The sequence below is a fragment of the Acipenser ruthenus genome, chromosome 18 (genome assembly GCF_902713425.1).
Source record: "Acipenser ruthenus chromosome 18, fAciRut3.2 maternal haplotype, whole genome shotgun sequence".
In the NCBI taxonomy this organism is placed as follows: domain Eukaryota; kingdom Metazoa; phylum Chordata; class Actinopteri; order Acipenseriformes; family Acipenseridae; genus Acipenser; species Acipenser ruthenus.
Genome location: NC_081206.1, coordinates 12,330,339 through 12,345,688, shown reverse-complemented (window position 1 = coordinate 12,345,688; position 15,350 = coordinate 12,330,339). Strand labels below are relative to the sequence as shown.

Genomic DNA, 15,350 nt, shown 5'->3' with positions numbered 1-15,350 from the left:
GTTGGGACTAGATAACTCATTCACCACTCTGTGTGAAGAGTCTCCTACCCTCTGGGTTTCTGCTTAATTTCCAACTGTGTACTTTAGTCCTGGTTTATGTACTGCACTTAAAAGTATTGGTTGGGGTTAATTTAACTAATTTCAAGATTTAAATGCTCTTCAATAAAGCCCCTCTTCTTTGTGTAGGGTAATAGATTCAGTTCAATCTTTATAGCTCATTCCTTTAAAGCAACCATGAATACTTCCATAACTTACAAGTTGTGTACTTCCACTTGTTCAAAGTCTCAAACGTCCAGTTTTGAAAGAAAAACATGTTGTAGTAAAATATTGTTATTTTAAGACATGATTTATGGTATTGCACCTGGTTAAAAAAATCTGTTTGCAAGCCCTGCTTTCAGTTAGCGTTGCACTTACTTGGTCACCTGGAGGGTGAAATTGTCCCCACCCCTTACAAAAGTGTCTTTCCAGGCACTGACCAACCAGCTGCTTCCCCTATTAACTGACATGCTTTCAGCCAGTAACATAACCAAAAACACAACAGTGGTGAAATGAACCAGGAAGTGTGACACATATCCTGGAGAATAGGTATAGAAACGGAGAGCTTTTGTTAACCTAAAGTAGAACCAGATATGTTTTAAAATGAAATCCCACGTTTCCTATGACATGGATTTCTTTCAAAACTGCACTCTTTTTTCTTTTTTTTTTTTTTTTTTTTTTTTAAATTTAGTCGTTGCCAATTAGTTTTTATTATTTTCTCCCCAATTTGAAATGCCCAATTATTTTTAGGCTCAGCTCACCATTACCACCCCTGCGCTGACTCGGGAGGGGCGAAGATGAACACACACTGTCCTCCGAAGCGTGTGCCGTCAGCCGCCCGCTTCTTTACACACTGCGAACTCACCGTGCAGCCGCCTCAGAGCTACAGCGTCGGAGGACAACGCAGCTCTGGGCAGCTTACAGGCAAGCCCGCAGGCGCCCAGCCAGACTACAGGGGTCGCTGGTGCGCGGTGAGCCGAGGACACCCTGGCCGACCTAACCCTCCCTCCCCCCGGGCGACGCTCGGCCAATTGAGCGTCGCCCCCTGGAAGCTCCCGTCCACGGTGGGCTGTGGAATAGCCTGGACTCGAACTCGCGACGTCCAGGCTATAGAGCGCATCCTGCACTCTAGTGAGTGCTTTTACTGGATGCGCCACTCGGGAGCACCCCAAAACTGCACTCTTGAGATCTACTTGGCTAATGAAAGGGTCACATCATGCAATGATTTTGTTAGCTACAATTCCTTAAGCTCTGGCATTAGTCTGGGCTCTTCGTTGGACTCTCACCAGGACCACAAGGCATTGACAGGGTCAACATCGAACAAGCGAATCTTTGAACACAACCAATAGTTTAGGTTACAGTCTTGGTTACCTAGCAACGAGAGGCTCAGAACCCAGTCTCTTCTTTGGCGGCTCCTCCTCCTCTGGAAACTCCACCCTCGATGCAGGGGGGAAGAAGATGATTGGTTCAGAAGTCTTGCCATTGGGTGCGTCCACACCAATGCGCTTGGGAGGGCGTGGGGGGGGAGGAGTGAACTCGGGGGGAGTGTCCTCCTCGTTTGACAGCTCTTTCCAAGACTCCTAAACAGACAAAAAAACAAGTCATACTGGGACAGTCAGACACAGAGGACTGTGCTTCAGACACATAGACTCCACGCAGTCATCCCTCAGACAGACACACAGACTCCACGCTGTCATCCCTCACAGACAGACACACAGACTCCACGCTGTCATCCCTCACAGACTCCATGCTGTCATCCCTCACAGACTCCACGCTGTCATCCCTCACAGACTCCACGCTGTCATCCCTCACAGACAGACACAGACTCCACGCTGTCATCTCTCAGACAGACACAGACTCCACGCTGTCATCTCTCAGACAGACAGACTCCACGCTGTCATCCCTCAGACTCCACGCTGTCATCCCTCACAGACAGACACAGACTCCACGCTGTCATCTCTCAGACAGACACACAGACTCCATGCTGTCATCTCTCAGACAGACACACAGACTCCACGCTGTCATCCCTCACAGACTCCATGCTGTCATCCCACAGACTCCACGCTGTCATCTCTCAGACAGACACACAGACTCCACGCTGTCATCCCTCACAGACAGACACACAGACTCCACGCTGTCATCCCTCACAGACAGACACACAGACTCCACGCTGTCATCCCTCACAGACAGACACAGACTCCACGCTGTCATCTCTCAGACAGACACAGACTCCACGCTGTCATGTCTCAGACAGACACAGACTCCACGCTGTCATCCCTCAGACTCCACGCTGTCATGCCTCACAGACAGACACACAGACTCCACGCTGTCATCTCTCAGACAGACACACAGACTCCACGCTGTCATCCCTCAGACTCCACGCTGTCATCCCTCACAGACAGACACAGACTCCACGCTGTCATCTCTCAGACAGACACAGACTCCACGCTGTCATCCCTCACAGACAGACACAGACTCCACACTGTCATCTCTCAGACAGACAGACTCCACGCTGTCATCCCTCAGACTCCACGCTGTCATGCCTCACAGACAGACACACAGACTCCACGCTGTCATCCCTCACAGACAGACACACAGACTCCACGCTGTCATCCCTCACAGACAGACACACAGACTCCACGCTGTCATCCCTCACAGACAGACACAGACTCCACGCTGTCATCTCTCAGACAGACACAGACTCCACGCTGTCATGTCTCAGACAGACACAGACTCCACGCTGTCATCCCTCAGACTCCACGCTGTCATGCCTCACAGACAGACACACAGACTCCACGCTGTCATCTCTCAGACAGACACACAGACTCCACGCTGTCATCCCTCAGACTCCACGCTGTCATCCCTCACAGACAGACACAGACTCCACGCTGTCATCTCTCAGACAGACACAGACTCCACGCTGTCATCCCTCACAGACAGACACAGACTCCACACTGTCATCTCTCAGACAGACAGACTCCACGCTGTCATCCCTCAGACTCCACGCTGTCATGCCTCACAGACAGACACACAGACTCCACGCTGTCATCCCTCACAGACTCCACGCTGTCATCTCTCAGACAGACAGACTCCACGCTGTCATCCCTCAGACTCCACGCTGTCATCCCTCAGACTCCACGCTGTCATCCCTCAGACTCCACGCTGTCATCCCTCAGACTCCACGCTGTCATCCCTCAGACTCCACGCTGTCATCCCTCAGACTCCACGCTGTCATCCCTCAGACTCCACGCTGTCATCCCTCAGACTCCACGCTGTCATCCCTCAGACTCCACGCTGTCATCCCTCAGACAGACACACAGACTCCACGCTGTCATCTCTCAGACAGACACACAGACTCCATGCTGTCATCCCTCACAGACAGACACACAGACTCCACGCTGTCATCCCTCACAGACAGACACAGACTCCACGCTGTCATCCCTCACAGACTCCACGCTGTTATCCCTCACAGACAAACACACAGACTCCACGCTGTCATCCCTCACAGACAGACTCCACGTTGTCATCCCTCACAGACTCCACGCTGTCATCCCTCAGACACACAGACTCCACGCTGTCATCCCTCACAGTCACACAGAACAAATCCAACTGGAATGCTTGAAAGAAGTGGTGGTCCAGCAGGTAGGAGATGTGAAGAACAAAATTCTACAATGTATAAATGTTTAAATATATTGTATAGATTATATACAAATTTAAGTAAAACTGACTGGGATTTTTGCAAGACAAAAAATCTTTGTCTGAGGAAAATCTCCATTCAAAAGACATTTGGCTTGGATTCCCACAGATCACCAAGCTTCAAAAGGAAAAAGGAATCTACATTCTAAACACATACCATTTGTCATTTGTTTTAGGCTTCAAAATAATTTAATTGACACCTAAGACATTAAAACATCTGAAAAGGCAAGCAGATGAGATTCTTGTTAATTGCCAAATTGGTATTCCCAGAGTCTGTCTCATCGAGACATTCCTGTCAGGAAATATATCAAATAGACTAGCTGCGCCATCTGGTGGACAATGGAGATAGTATTGCTGGAGATTCTTGTAATTCAATGGACTACACAGGGGTAGACAATTCCAGTCCTGGAGGGCCGGTGTCCCTCCTGATTTTTGTTCCAACTGTGCCCTAAATTATTTAATTGGACCAATAAAGTGCTTATTAGAAGCTTAACTGGTCATTTGGAACAAACACCAGGAGGGACACTGGCCCTCCAGCACCGGAATTGCCTACCCCTGGACTACAGTATCCACCACTTACACTGTCGAGTGTTATTGTGGGCAGCTGTTTATAAATCGGGCAAATAGCGTTTGCCATTCCCATTGATTTAAAAAACAAAGGCATTTAAAAGCGCTGCATATTTCGGGCAAACTCAGCTGTTTGGATCTCGTTATGTGCCATTCACATAGATTTAAATAACAAACGCACTGCTTATACTGTAGAAATCGCTCTTACTAATCCACCAATCGGCTGTTTTCACCTTGTTACCTTGCCATTCACATAGATTAATACAAAGGTCAGCAGTTTACTGTAGCAAAAGCTTAACAGATCGATCAATCAGCTGTTTGCACCTTATTACTGAGCAATTACCCCTGTACTGTACCTTGGCTATTTAATCCTTGTCAGGTTTACAGTTTGAAAAAACAGCACTGACTGTAAAGCATGGCTGGAAAGAGAAAAGCAATGAGCATCAACACAAAAATTTGTGTGTAAATAAAAAGTCTCTGTTAGATGCTGTGCGCTTACTAAAGCATGCTCGGAACTCTGTCAGTCAGCAAACACATGCAACATTGTTTTAAAAAAAAAGCTGGGTTTTCTGTAGTGAGGAGAGTGCAGACAAAAATACAACGAAACTGAAACTCTGACAACACCAGAGGGGATGTCAGAGGAAGAACTCTCAGATGTGTCACCTTGGCGACCAGGATGCTCTGTCTGAAACAGACACCAATGATGTAAGCGTGCGTGCTGTGCTTGTAACACTGCGACGTGCTGTGGAGCAGCATCCAGATAGAGTAAATTGACAAGGTTTACTGTACCAACTGTACCATGAAGGATTTTTAAAACATGGAAATGAAGGATAGTCGTCTCCGTGTATAGGAACACCTCCTAAGAGAACACTACGCCTCTGAGAACACCCTTGTGGTGAAACAGATTTTTCCCATTGTAAATGCTCTGCCTAAAGGAACAGGAACTTTGGTTAAAAGAACACCTTCTTGGCACCGATAGCAATCCATTCACAACTGATACAGTACTGTTTTGAAACCTGATAACTCATCATCATCAAACTATTTTTTAGTCTTTTCAAAAGTGGCTTGACATTGTGAGCGTCTTGAGGCACACTGATTGGTTTATTCAATCTTTCCAGAACCGCTGTCCAGAACATTGACTCGTTTTGTATTCCGATTTCCACGAGTGCACCTCATTGCTACAAAATGGCATTTAAACAAACAACGAAAAGTGCCGCTGTTTCTCTTGCTACAAAAAATTGGAAATTGTTAGAGCAATTTGCGCATTGCGTTCTGCCGAGTTGCTTCACCATTCTGTTAAATAATGTTGTGCATGTCTTGAATATTGCTCTTGTATTCATAATTAATCTAGAGCTGCTGCTGCATTTAACATGTGTCGGGTGCTGTGTTAATTTACTTTAACAGTTAGTTTGTCTGTTACTTTATTATTATAGTTTATTAACATACACTTGTCTATTGCTTTCCTCTTACTTATTCTGTTAATTTCATATGTTGAAGCAAAAGGACTGCGGTGCACTAGATGGATGTGAAGAGACTTTCTGATCTAGCCTACATTCTGTCTATGGCACGCAACTAGGACTGCAGAGCAGCTCCTGAACACTGTCAAAAACTTATCAAAACTTTAAAAACAAAATCAATATATTTAAGGCATAAGCGCCACTCTGATTCTTGCAAACATCCTAAAAGGGTAAAGGAATAGTAATAAGTTAATAAAAACATGTCACTTCTGAGTATGGAAATCCACGCTGCGCACCTGCACTGACGGGTCTCCCATGATGCTCTTGGCCCCCTCGATCACAGCCAGGTAGGAGAATCTCAGCTGGTCTGCAGTTTGGATCAGTCCCATCCGGAATCGACGCATCTCCAGTAGGACGTCCCGCACACTGACAGAGGAGGGGTCCTTACGAAGGGACATCTAGGAGACAGGGAGAGACATTATTGTCCATGGGCTTACAAATAATACCCTTTCTGTGTTCATAGATATATGCAACCCAGTCTACATCAACCAAAGGCCTTTATAAAAGTCAGAGCAGCTTCTTTAAACTAGAAAGGAAGGGGGGACAAAACAAAAAAACAGAAGGGAGACCACATCAAAACAAGGGCAACAACTCAGATAAGACAACTATTAAATGTATTTCTTGATGCTAGAAGTCTCAGAAACAAAATGTTAGAACTTGAAGCTACTGCACTAACAAGTAACTACGATGTGATAGGTGTTACAGAAACTTGGTTGCCTGAGAGTGATGGAGACTAATATAATATTAGTGGGTACACACTGTATAGGAAAGACAGGCAGGACAGAAGAGGCGGAGGGGTAGCACTATACATAAGAAATAGTCTTGAAGCCCAGGTGATAAAATCGGGATGAAGAAAACACTGAATCAATATGGGTCAGAATAATGGACAAAAATTCAAAGGGCATAATAATAGAAGCATGCTATAGACCGGCAAATTCAGACAGCGAGTAAAATAATCTGTTATACAATGACATTAGAAGTGCGTGTAGAAAAGGAGAAGCCATACTAATTTCAACTTCCCCCATATAAAATGGGAAAACCCGGTGGGGAGCACGACAGACAAAATTGAAATGGTGGAAATGACAAATGACTGCTTCCTAACGCAATCTGTCATGGCACCGACTAGAGGGGAGGCATGCCTTGACTTAGTCTTTTCAAATAACGAAGACAGAATAACTAAAACAGAGGTCAGAGAGCCATTGACAAACTCGGACCACAACATGGTCTCATTTGAAGTGATTTTTAAAACCCGGAAAGTAATGACTAAAGCTAAGGTTTACAATTTTAGAAAAGCAAACTATGAAGGTATGAAACAGAGACTAACAGAAGTAGATTGGAGTAAAATAGAGAAAACATCCACAGAAAGTGTTTTTTTTTTTAAATGTAGTACTAGAGGCGCAAAACAATTACATCCCAAAAGTAGACAAATCTAAATCTAAAATAAAATGGCCAAAATAGTTTAATAGATCAATAAAAAAAGATATTCAGCAAAAAAAAGGCACTTTACAGAGTGTTTAAAAGGGACCAAAAACAAAGCACACAGAAAAGAGTACTTGGAACTGCAAATGCAAGTCAAAAAGGAAGTTAGAAAGGCCACGAGAGAGATAGAAATGAACATTGCTAAGGGGGCTAAAACCAATTCCAAAATGTTTTTCCAATATTATAACAGCAAGAGAACATTCAAAGAAGAGGTTAAATGTCTAAGACACAAATGGCAAAATCATAGATGTTCCTATCCAATTTTAAATAACCTTAGTACAACAGAGGCAGAAGTGTTAAAGGGACTGGGAGCTCTTAAAATAAACAAATCCCCTGGGCCGGATGAGATCCTCCCAATAGTACTCAAAGAAATGAAAGAAGTTATTTACAAACCGCTAACCAAGATCATGCAACAGTCTCTTGACACGGGTTGTACCGACAGACTGGAAAATAGCAAACGTAATACCGATCCACAAAAAGGAAGACAAAACTGAACCAGGTAACTACAGACCAATAAGCCTGACTTCTATTATATGTAAACTTATGGAAACTATAATAAGATCCAAAATGGAAAATTACCTATATGGTAACAATATCCTGGGAGACAGCCAGCATGGTTTTAGGAAAGGGAGATCGTGTCTAACTAACCTACTTGACTTTTTTGAGGATGCAACATTGAAAATGGATAACTGCAAAGCATACGACATGGTCTATTTAGATTTCCAGAAAGCTTTTGACAAAGTCCTGCATAAAAGATTAATTCTCAAACTGAACGCAGTAGGGATTCAAGGAAATGCATGCACATGGATTAGGGAGTGGTTAACATGTAGAAAACAGAAAGTACTGATTAGAGGAGAAACCTCAAAATGGAGTGAGGTAACCAGTGGAGTACCACAGGGATCAGTATTAGGTCCTCTGCTATTCCTAATCTACATTAATTATTTAGATTCTGGTATAGTAAGCAAACTCGTTAAATTTGCAGACGACACAAAAATAGGAGGATAGGCAAACACTGTTGAAGCAGCAAAGGTCATTCAAAATGATCTAGACAGCATTCAGAATTGGGCAGACACATGGCAAATGAAATTTAATAGAGAAAAGTGTAAAGTATTGCATGCGGGCAATAAAAATGTGCATTATAAATATCATATGGAAGATAGTGAAATTGAAGAAGGGAACTATGAAAAAGACCTAGGAGTTTATGTTGACTCAGAAATGTCTTCATCTAGACAATGTGGGGAAGCTATAAAAAAGGCTAACAGGATGCTCGGAAATATTGTGAGAAGAGTTGAATTTAAATCAAGGGAAGTAATGTTAACCCTTTGCGGTCCATTGTCGGACTGGGTCCGACATTGCAATTATTCCTCACAGGTCCTTTGTTGGACTGGGTCCGACATCATTATAGCAACGCAATAAACGGGTGTTTAGTAATTTTTTCTCCGGAAAAAGCAGAGAAAATCATTCAATTGCTGAGTGGGAGCGACAGGAGCCGAGACAAGTCGGGGAAAAAAAAAAAAAAAAAAAAAGGCGTATCTCCTGAATAGTCATACATGGTATCAGGTATCAGATAACGGGGCGTTCATAGTAAACAAGCTGGCTGAGTGCGTCAGCGCACAGAGACTATCATGGACATTTGCAGAGCTTTTTTCAGATGTTATAGTAATAAAATAATGACTTGGATCGCATTATTGAGGAGTTTGGTGATAAAACGAGTGATCCGGAGATGATCGATCGGTATGTACGACTATTATTATTATTATTATTATTATTTATTTCTTACATAGGTGAACGCTATAGCAAACGAAAGGGTGGGGTGGGGCTGGAGATGCCTAGTGAGTGCTTTGTTGATATGCAGGGCCATTTAAACCCGTTTGACTGTGAAAAAAAATACTTTTAAAACAGCGCGTATAAAATTAACTGCGCGTGTGAAAATTAATTAGACCTGGCGTGCCTGACGCGCAGTTAATAAATGGACTGCAAAGGGTTAAAACTCTACAATGCATTAGTAAGACCTCACCTAGAATATTGTGTTCAGTTCTGGTCACCTCGTTACAAAAAGGATATTGCTGCTCTAGAAAGAGTGCAAAGAGGAGCAACCAGAATGATCCCAGGTTTAAAAGGCATGTCGTATGCAGACAGGCTAAAAGAATCGAATCTATTCAGTCTTGAACAAAGAAGACTATGCGGCGATATGATTCAAACATTCAAAATCCTAAAAGGTATAGACAGTGTCAACCCGGGGGACTTCTTTGACTTGAAAAAAGAAAAAAGGACCAGGGGTCATAAATGGAGATTAGATAAAGGGGCATTCAGAACAGAAAATAGGAGGCATTTTTTTACACAGAGAATTGTGAGGGTCTGGAACCAACTCCCCAGTAATGTTGTTGAAGCTGACACCCTGGGATCCTTCAAGAAGCTGCTTGATGAGATTCTGGGATCAATAAGCTACTAACAACCAAACGAGCAAGATGGGCTGAATGGCCTCCTCTCGTTTCTAAACTTTCTTATGTTCTTACAAAATACTGCAGAGCCACAAATATTTGTGACCAAAATATCGGGCGAACCACACCCATAAAACCTATTTTGCTCCAGGCATGTTGGCGCTCCGTTGCACTGGCAGTAGTATATTACTTCATCATATGTACAGCACTATGATATTCATGCCAACAATGTTAATGGTTTTTTTCATACGTGAAAAACGCATAATAAAAGGCTTGCAAATATGTATGGCTTCACAGTATATAAAGTCATATTCACTATCCAACCTTGCCTCTTCCACTATAGCCCTCCTCTCCAGTCCACATTTATTTCCCTGCTTCGTTTTGTCTTCTCAATGTTTTTTCAATAAATTGCGCTACTTATTTAAAAATACACAATATTAGAGGATGTGTGATAGAAGCTAGTTTGTTTTATGCAGCTAATTTCAGTCCCCGACTGATTTCTATGTGTTTCACATACAGTATGCATGTATCAGTTCAGTGAATGCTGTCTATACAGTAGCACATGTAGGAATACGTTATACGATGTGACTGACCCCGTCATACCTAACATATATATATTATATATAAATATAAAATCCAGATGAATCTGCAGATTTGCATGCATCACCAGCTCACTGGAGAGCTTTGGATTATCTCAACTCAGTTTCAGCTTTTAGTGGCAACAACTATGGTGTCCATCGCAAAAGAAATGGAGCGACAGCCGAAACAGATGAATGTGTTATTAATGTGCAGATTTGTGACTGACCCCGTCACATCTCAGCAGTAATGAATATGTTATTAATGTGCAGATTTGTGACTGACCCCGTCATACCTCAGCAGTAATGAATATGTTATTAATGTGCAGATTTGTGACTGACCCCGTCATACCCCAGCAGCAGCAGTAGTAATACAAGACTCTGGGTAGTCAGGTGCTTTAAACAATGTTACTAGAAGTAAGAGCCAGCCTGGGGTTTTGTAACTATGTACATTTTGTTCAAAATAAGTGCACTCTCAAAATGATATTTTCATTTATTCCGACCATGGCCCCCCACTTCTAGAAGGACTCCAGCAGCATTAGTTACAATCACTTTAAGATCAATCGAATGGAAGTGAAGTGTGCAGTTGTGTCTCTTACCAGTAGGAGGCAGGTGTCGACCAGGCAGAAGGTCCCGGAGCGGCCGATCCCTGCGCTGCAGTGCACCACCGCAGGGCCCTGCTCCGAGCCGAGGCAGCCGGACTCCCGCACCTTGAACAGGAAGTTGAGGAAGGAGGCGGGGGATTCAGGGACCCCGAAATCAGGCCAGGTGGTGTAATGGAAATGCAGGATCTCGCGAGTCTCCTGGGTCTAGGGGAGAGAGGAGGAGCAGCACACTCACTTTCCAATTGAACACATCAAGATAGACTTAGCATCAGTGCTTTAACTATACATTCTCCACACTGAGGCCTGAATGAACCAGCTTGCAGAGGGAGGGAGGGCAGTCACTGGAACAGCACAGTGCTCATCATTCATTTCACAACAAGACAAGATGTCGTTCCCTCTCACTCAGGGCACTGACCAGGGTCGGGGTTAAGGTTGCCACCCGTTCCGTATAATACGGAATCGTCCTGTATTGGTAAATAAAATGTTGCGTTCCGTTTCAAATCGATACGGAACGCAATTTGTTTCATATTTTGCACTACTGAGCCAAATGTATTTTTCAAGCATGAGAAGTCAGAGATCTCTGTCTCTTGTGAAGCACTTCCTACCGGAACCGGATCCGTCTCGGAGTTAGCAGGTAATTATGGGAGGTGTAGTTTATTTGATTAACAATTATTCACTTTACACATACCTCGCGAAAAGGACTGACTAGTGAGAGGCAGTTCTAAATCCTATTGGGTGGTGTGTGCCACTGTCAGCTATGTAGTGATGAAACATATAACCTAGCTGACCGATTTCAGACACGATGGCAAATTCGGTAACACCTCAAAAAAAAAAAATGGACGAATGGGAGAAGGATTTTACACGGGTGAACAAAAGCCTGGTGCACTGTGTGCAGAAAATAATTTTCGATCTCTCACGGCAGAGTTTGTGACCTTAGACAGCATGAAGCGGGAGAAGTTCATGCTCATAACGAACAAGGAGAACCAATCAGGCTATTCAATCGTTCTTTATTCCAGAGAGATCACCTGAAGCTGATAAGGTAGGCAGGCTACTGTACTTCTCCTTGCATAATTTATTCATCTAGCTAGAGTGATTACAATTACATTAGCTAACATTAGATAGCTAATATAGGAGGCTGTATGGTTCAGTGGTTAAAGAAAAGGGCTTGTAACCAGGAAACCCCCTGTTCAAATCCCACCCCAGCCACTGACTCATTGTGTGATCCTGAGCAAGTCACTTAACCTCCTTGTGCTCCGTCTTTCGGGTGAGACGTAATTGTAAGTGACTCTGCAGCTGATGCATAGTTCACACACCCTAGTCTCTGTAAGTCGCCTTGGATAAAATAATAATAATAATAATAATAATAATAATAATAATAATACCCACCGCAATTTCTAGCATTCACGGACCTGAGCACAAAGTTATGATTTTCCTCTGTAATGCAGTCTCCGGTATCTTTTTTTGCTTTCTTGTGGACTTTAAGTGTAATTATTTTAATTAATTACGCATTGGACAGTGTTGTTCTTGTGTAGTTTTGACTTTTGATCTTTACGAAATACATTTTCTGGGTCGCTCTCACAACTCAAAGCGCACCACCAATTAGTAGCTAACGTTACTCTTAACGTTTTAAATGGACTTTATACTTTATGTGCGTGCACTCATAATCCGTTCATCATTCCAAGTGTATTTTCTTGATGTGTGATACGTAAATAGCGCTTTAATGCATCGATCATTCTCTGGGTTCTTATTCTCCAAGATGTAGCCTATTTACATATTTGCATTTTAATAGTATGTATTGAACATGTGCTGTTATTTGCATTACACAATTTGTATTTAAATATTGAAATAACTAGCTAGTATTACTTAATGTAGCTAGAGTGAAGTTTTATTCTTTAGTCATTATTATTGAGATATCTATCTATCTATCTCTCAATAATAGATTATATATCTATATCTATATATCTATATATCTCAATAATAGATTATATATACATATTTCTCATTCATCTGGATTTTATAATAATAGGAGGCTGTGTGGTCCAGTGGTTAAAGAAACAGGCTTGTAACCAGGAGGTCCCCGGTTCAAATCCCACCTCAGCCACTGACTCATTGTGTGACCCTGAGCAAGTCACTTAACCTCCTTGTGCTCCGTCTTTCGGGTGAGACGTAGTTGTAAGTGACTCTGCAGCTGATGCAGAGTTCACACACCCTAGTCTCTGTAAGTCGCCTTGGATAAAGGCATCTGCTGAATAAACAAAATAATAATAAATTATATATATATATATATATATATATATATATATATATATATATATTATTGAGATATATATATATAATCTATTATTGATATATATCTATCTATATCTATATCTCAATAATAATTATATATATATTTATCTGATTCATATGGATTTTATATATATATATATATATATATATATATATATATATATATATATATATATATATATAGATATATATATATATATATATATATATATATATATATATATATATATAAAATCCAGATGAATCAGATGAATCTGCAGATTTGCATGCATCACCAGCTCACTGGAGAGGTTTGGATTATCTCTTAACTCAGTTTCAGCTTTTAATGGCAACAACTATGGTGTCCATCGCAAAAGAAATGGAGCGACAGCCGAAACAGATGTTCAGTAGAGCTTATCAAAAGTGAGCTCCTTGTGAGCCTCTATTTTGATGTGGGGTGTGCAGACTTCCACTCCTTGATCATAGAGGACAAAACTCTCCTTGCTGCTGCAAGAAGCAACCAAAAATATGCATGGAAAAGGAAATAAAGAACTTAATGGCTGCCAATAAAGATTCAATATATGTTGGTACCATCCATGTTTGGACACAACAGCATTGTTATTAGCTCATCATAAGCACTTTGTAAATCAGTAATAATTTCTACTTTACTAACAATTTCTAAATTCACATATCTTAGTCATTTTGACAACCAATTCTGATTCTGTAAAGACTTACAAACTCAGGCTGAGAATTTAGCATAATTTGTATATGCAGAGAGTTTACGAAGATCAATATATCTTTTTTATTTATCTTTAGCTTTATGCAGCAAATTCATTCTGGCATGTGACTTCCTGTCAGCAGAAATTTCAATCGGGAACCACGGCAGGTTGCATGTCCAATGCTTAATTTGAAATGTGCAATAGCTTTGTGGTATTTATTTTAAAAGAGGAAATTTATTTTAAAAGGGAACTTGTAATTCCACATAGTTCTAAGCTTTTCATTGATTGTTTGTATTGAATGTGTGTGAAATCCTGACATTTGTTTGAATTGCCAAGAATCTACAAAAGTGCCCTGGAACTAAAGTTATATATAATAAATGTTTTTGGCCAATAGAAAACATAAAAAGCCTATGATGCTTTCATTTGTCAAAATATCTTAAAATACATTAACTAATAATTATGTTTTAAAGAGGTCTACTGTATATGTGAGAGTAAAAAAATAAAAATGTGTGCGTGTGGGGGAGGGGGGGGGGCACGGGTGTTGTGTGGCGTTGCGTTAGGATCTGTTCCTTATTTTGAGGTCATGAGGTGGCAACCCTAGTCGGGGTGAAATCCAATTCCATTCCCATTACTTTCAAATCCATTCCCAAGTGACCTCCTTAGTAAAAGCACACACATCGTTCTCGAGTGCAGCCCCAGCTCCAGACAGCCTGGCTTCTCTGCTCTCACCTGCAGGTTCTCCAGCTCCAGCTGTCTCACAGTGTAATACGACTTGACATCCTCAGAAACCAGAGCTCACCTGCAGGTTCTCCAGCTCCAGCTGTCTCACAGTGTAATACGACTTGACATCCTCAGAGATCAGAGCTCACCTGCAGGTTCTCCAGCTCCAGCTGTCTCACAGTGTAATACGACTTGACATCCTCTGAGATCAGAGCTCACCTGCAGGTTCTCCAGCTCCAGTTGTCTCACAGTGTAATACGACTTGACATCCTCCAAGATCAGAACTCACCTGCAGGTTCTCCAGCTCCAGCTGTCTCACAGTGTAATACGACTTGACATCCTCTGAGATCAGAGTTAGCTTGAAGTGTGTGTCTGCAAACTCCATCTCTCTCTCCTCTCGCTGTGGCCAGTACTGGGCACACTTCACCTGGGGAAAGACAGCGGAGAGGAGTTTAACAGAAGAGCATTTACAAACGAGAGCAGGCAATGCAGCCCATCAGTGCTAGAAGCTGTTTGATATCAAAACGTTCAGTCTTAAGGATCCTAATGAAGTATTGCGGTGCTGGGCGGCATTGACATTTATATCTTAATTAGAGCTAATCTAGATCTTAAAGTACATCTAACAAATAAAACAATTCTGGAAATCTCATGGTAAATGTATTAATTACTTTGTAGCTCTCATATTATACTGTGATTCTTGAAATGTATTTGTTTACGACTGTAAGTT

At 42.1% G+C, this 15,350-nt stretch overlaps 1 protein-coding gene across 1 annotated transcript in view; it reads right to left on the bottom strand.

Annotated features, from left to right (window-relative positions):
* The window catches only part of LOC117405737 (tyrosine-protein phosphatase non-receptor type 1-like), an 81,336-nt gene that overhangs the window by 3,384 nt on the left and 62,602 nt on the right, over positions 1–15,350 (bottom strand). Inside the window, exons 5-8 of the mRNA XM_034009120.3 lie at positions 14,913–15,050; positions 10,911–11,120; positions 6,053–6,214; positions 1,408–1,616 (exon numbers count right to left, since the gene is read on the bottom strand). Coding sequence (XP_033865011.2) covers positions 1,408–1,616; positions 6,053–6,214; positions 10,911–11,120; positions 14,913–15,050 — 719 coding nt within the window. The remainder of the gene's footprint in view (positions 1–1,407; positions 1,617–6,052; positions 6,215–10,910; positions 11,121–14,912; positions 15,051–15,350) is intronic.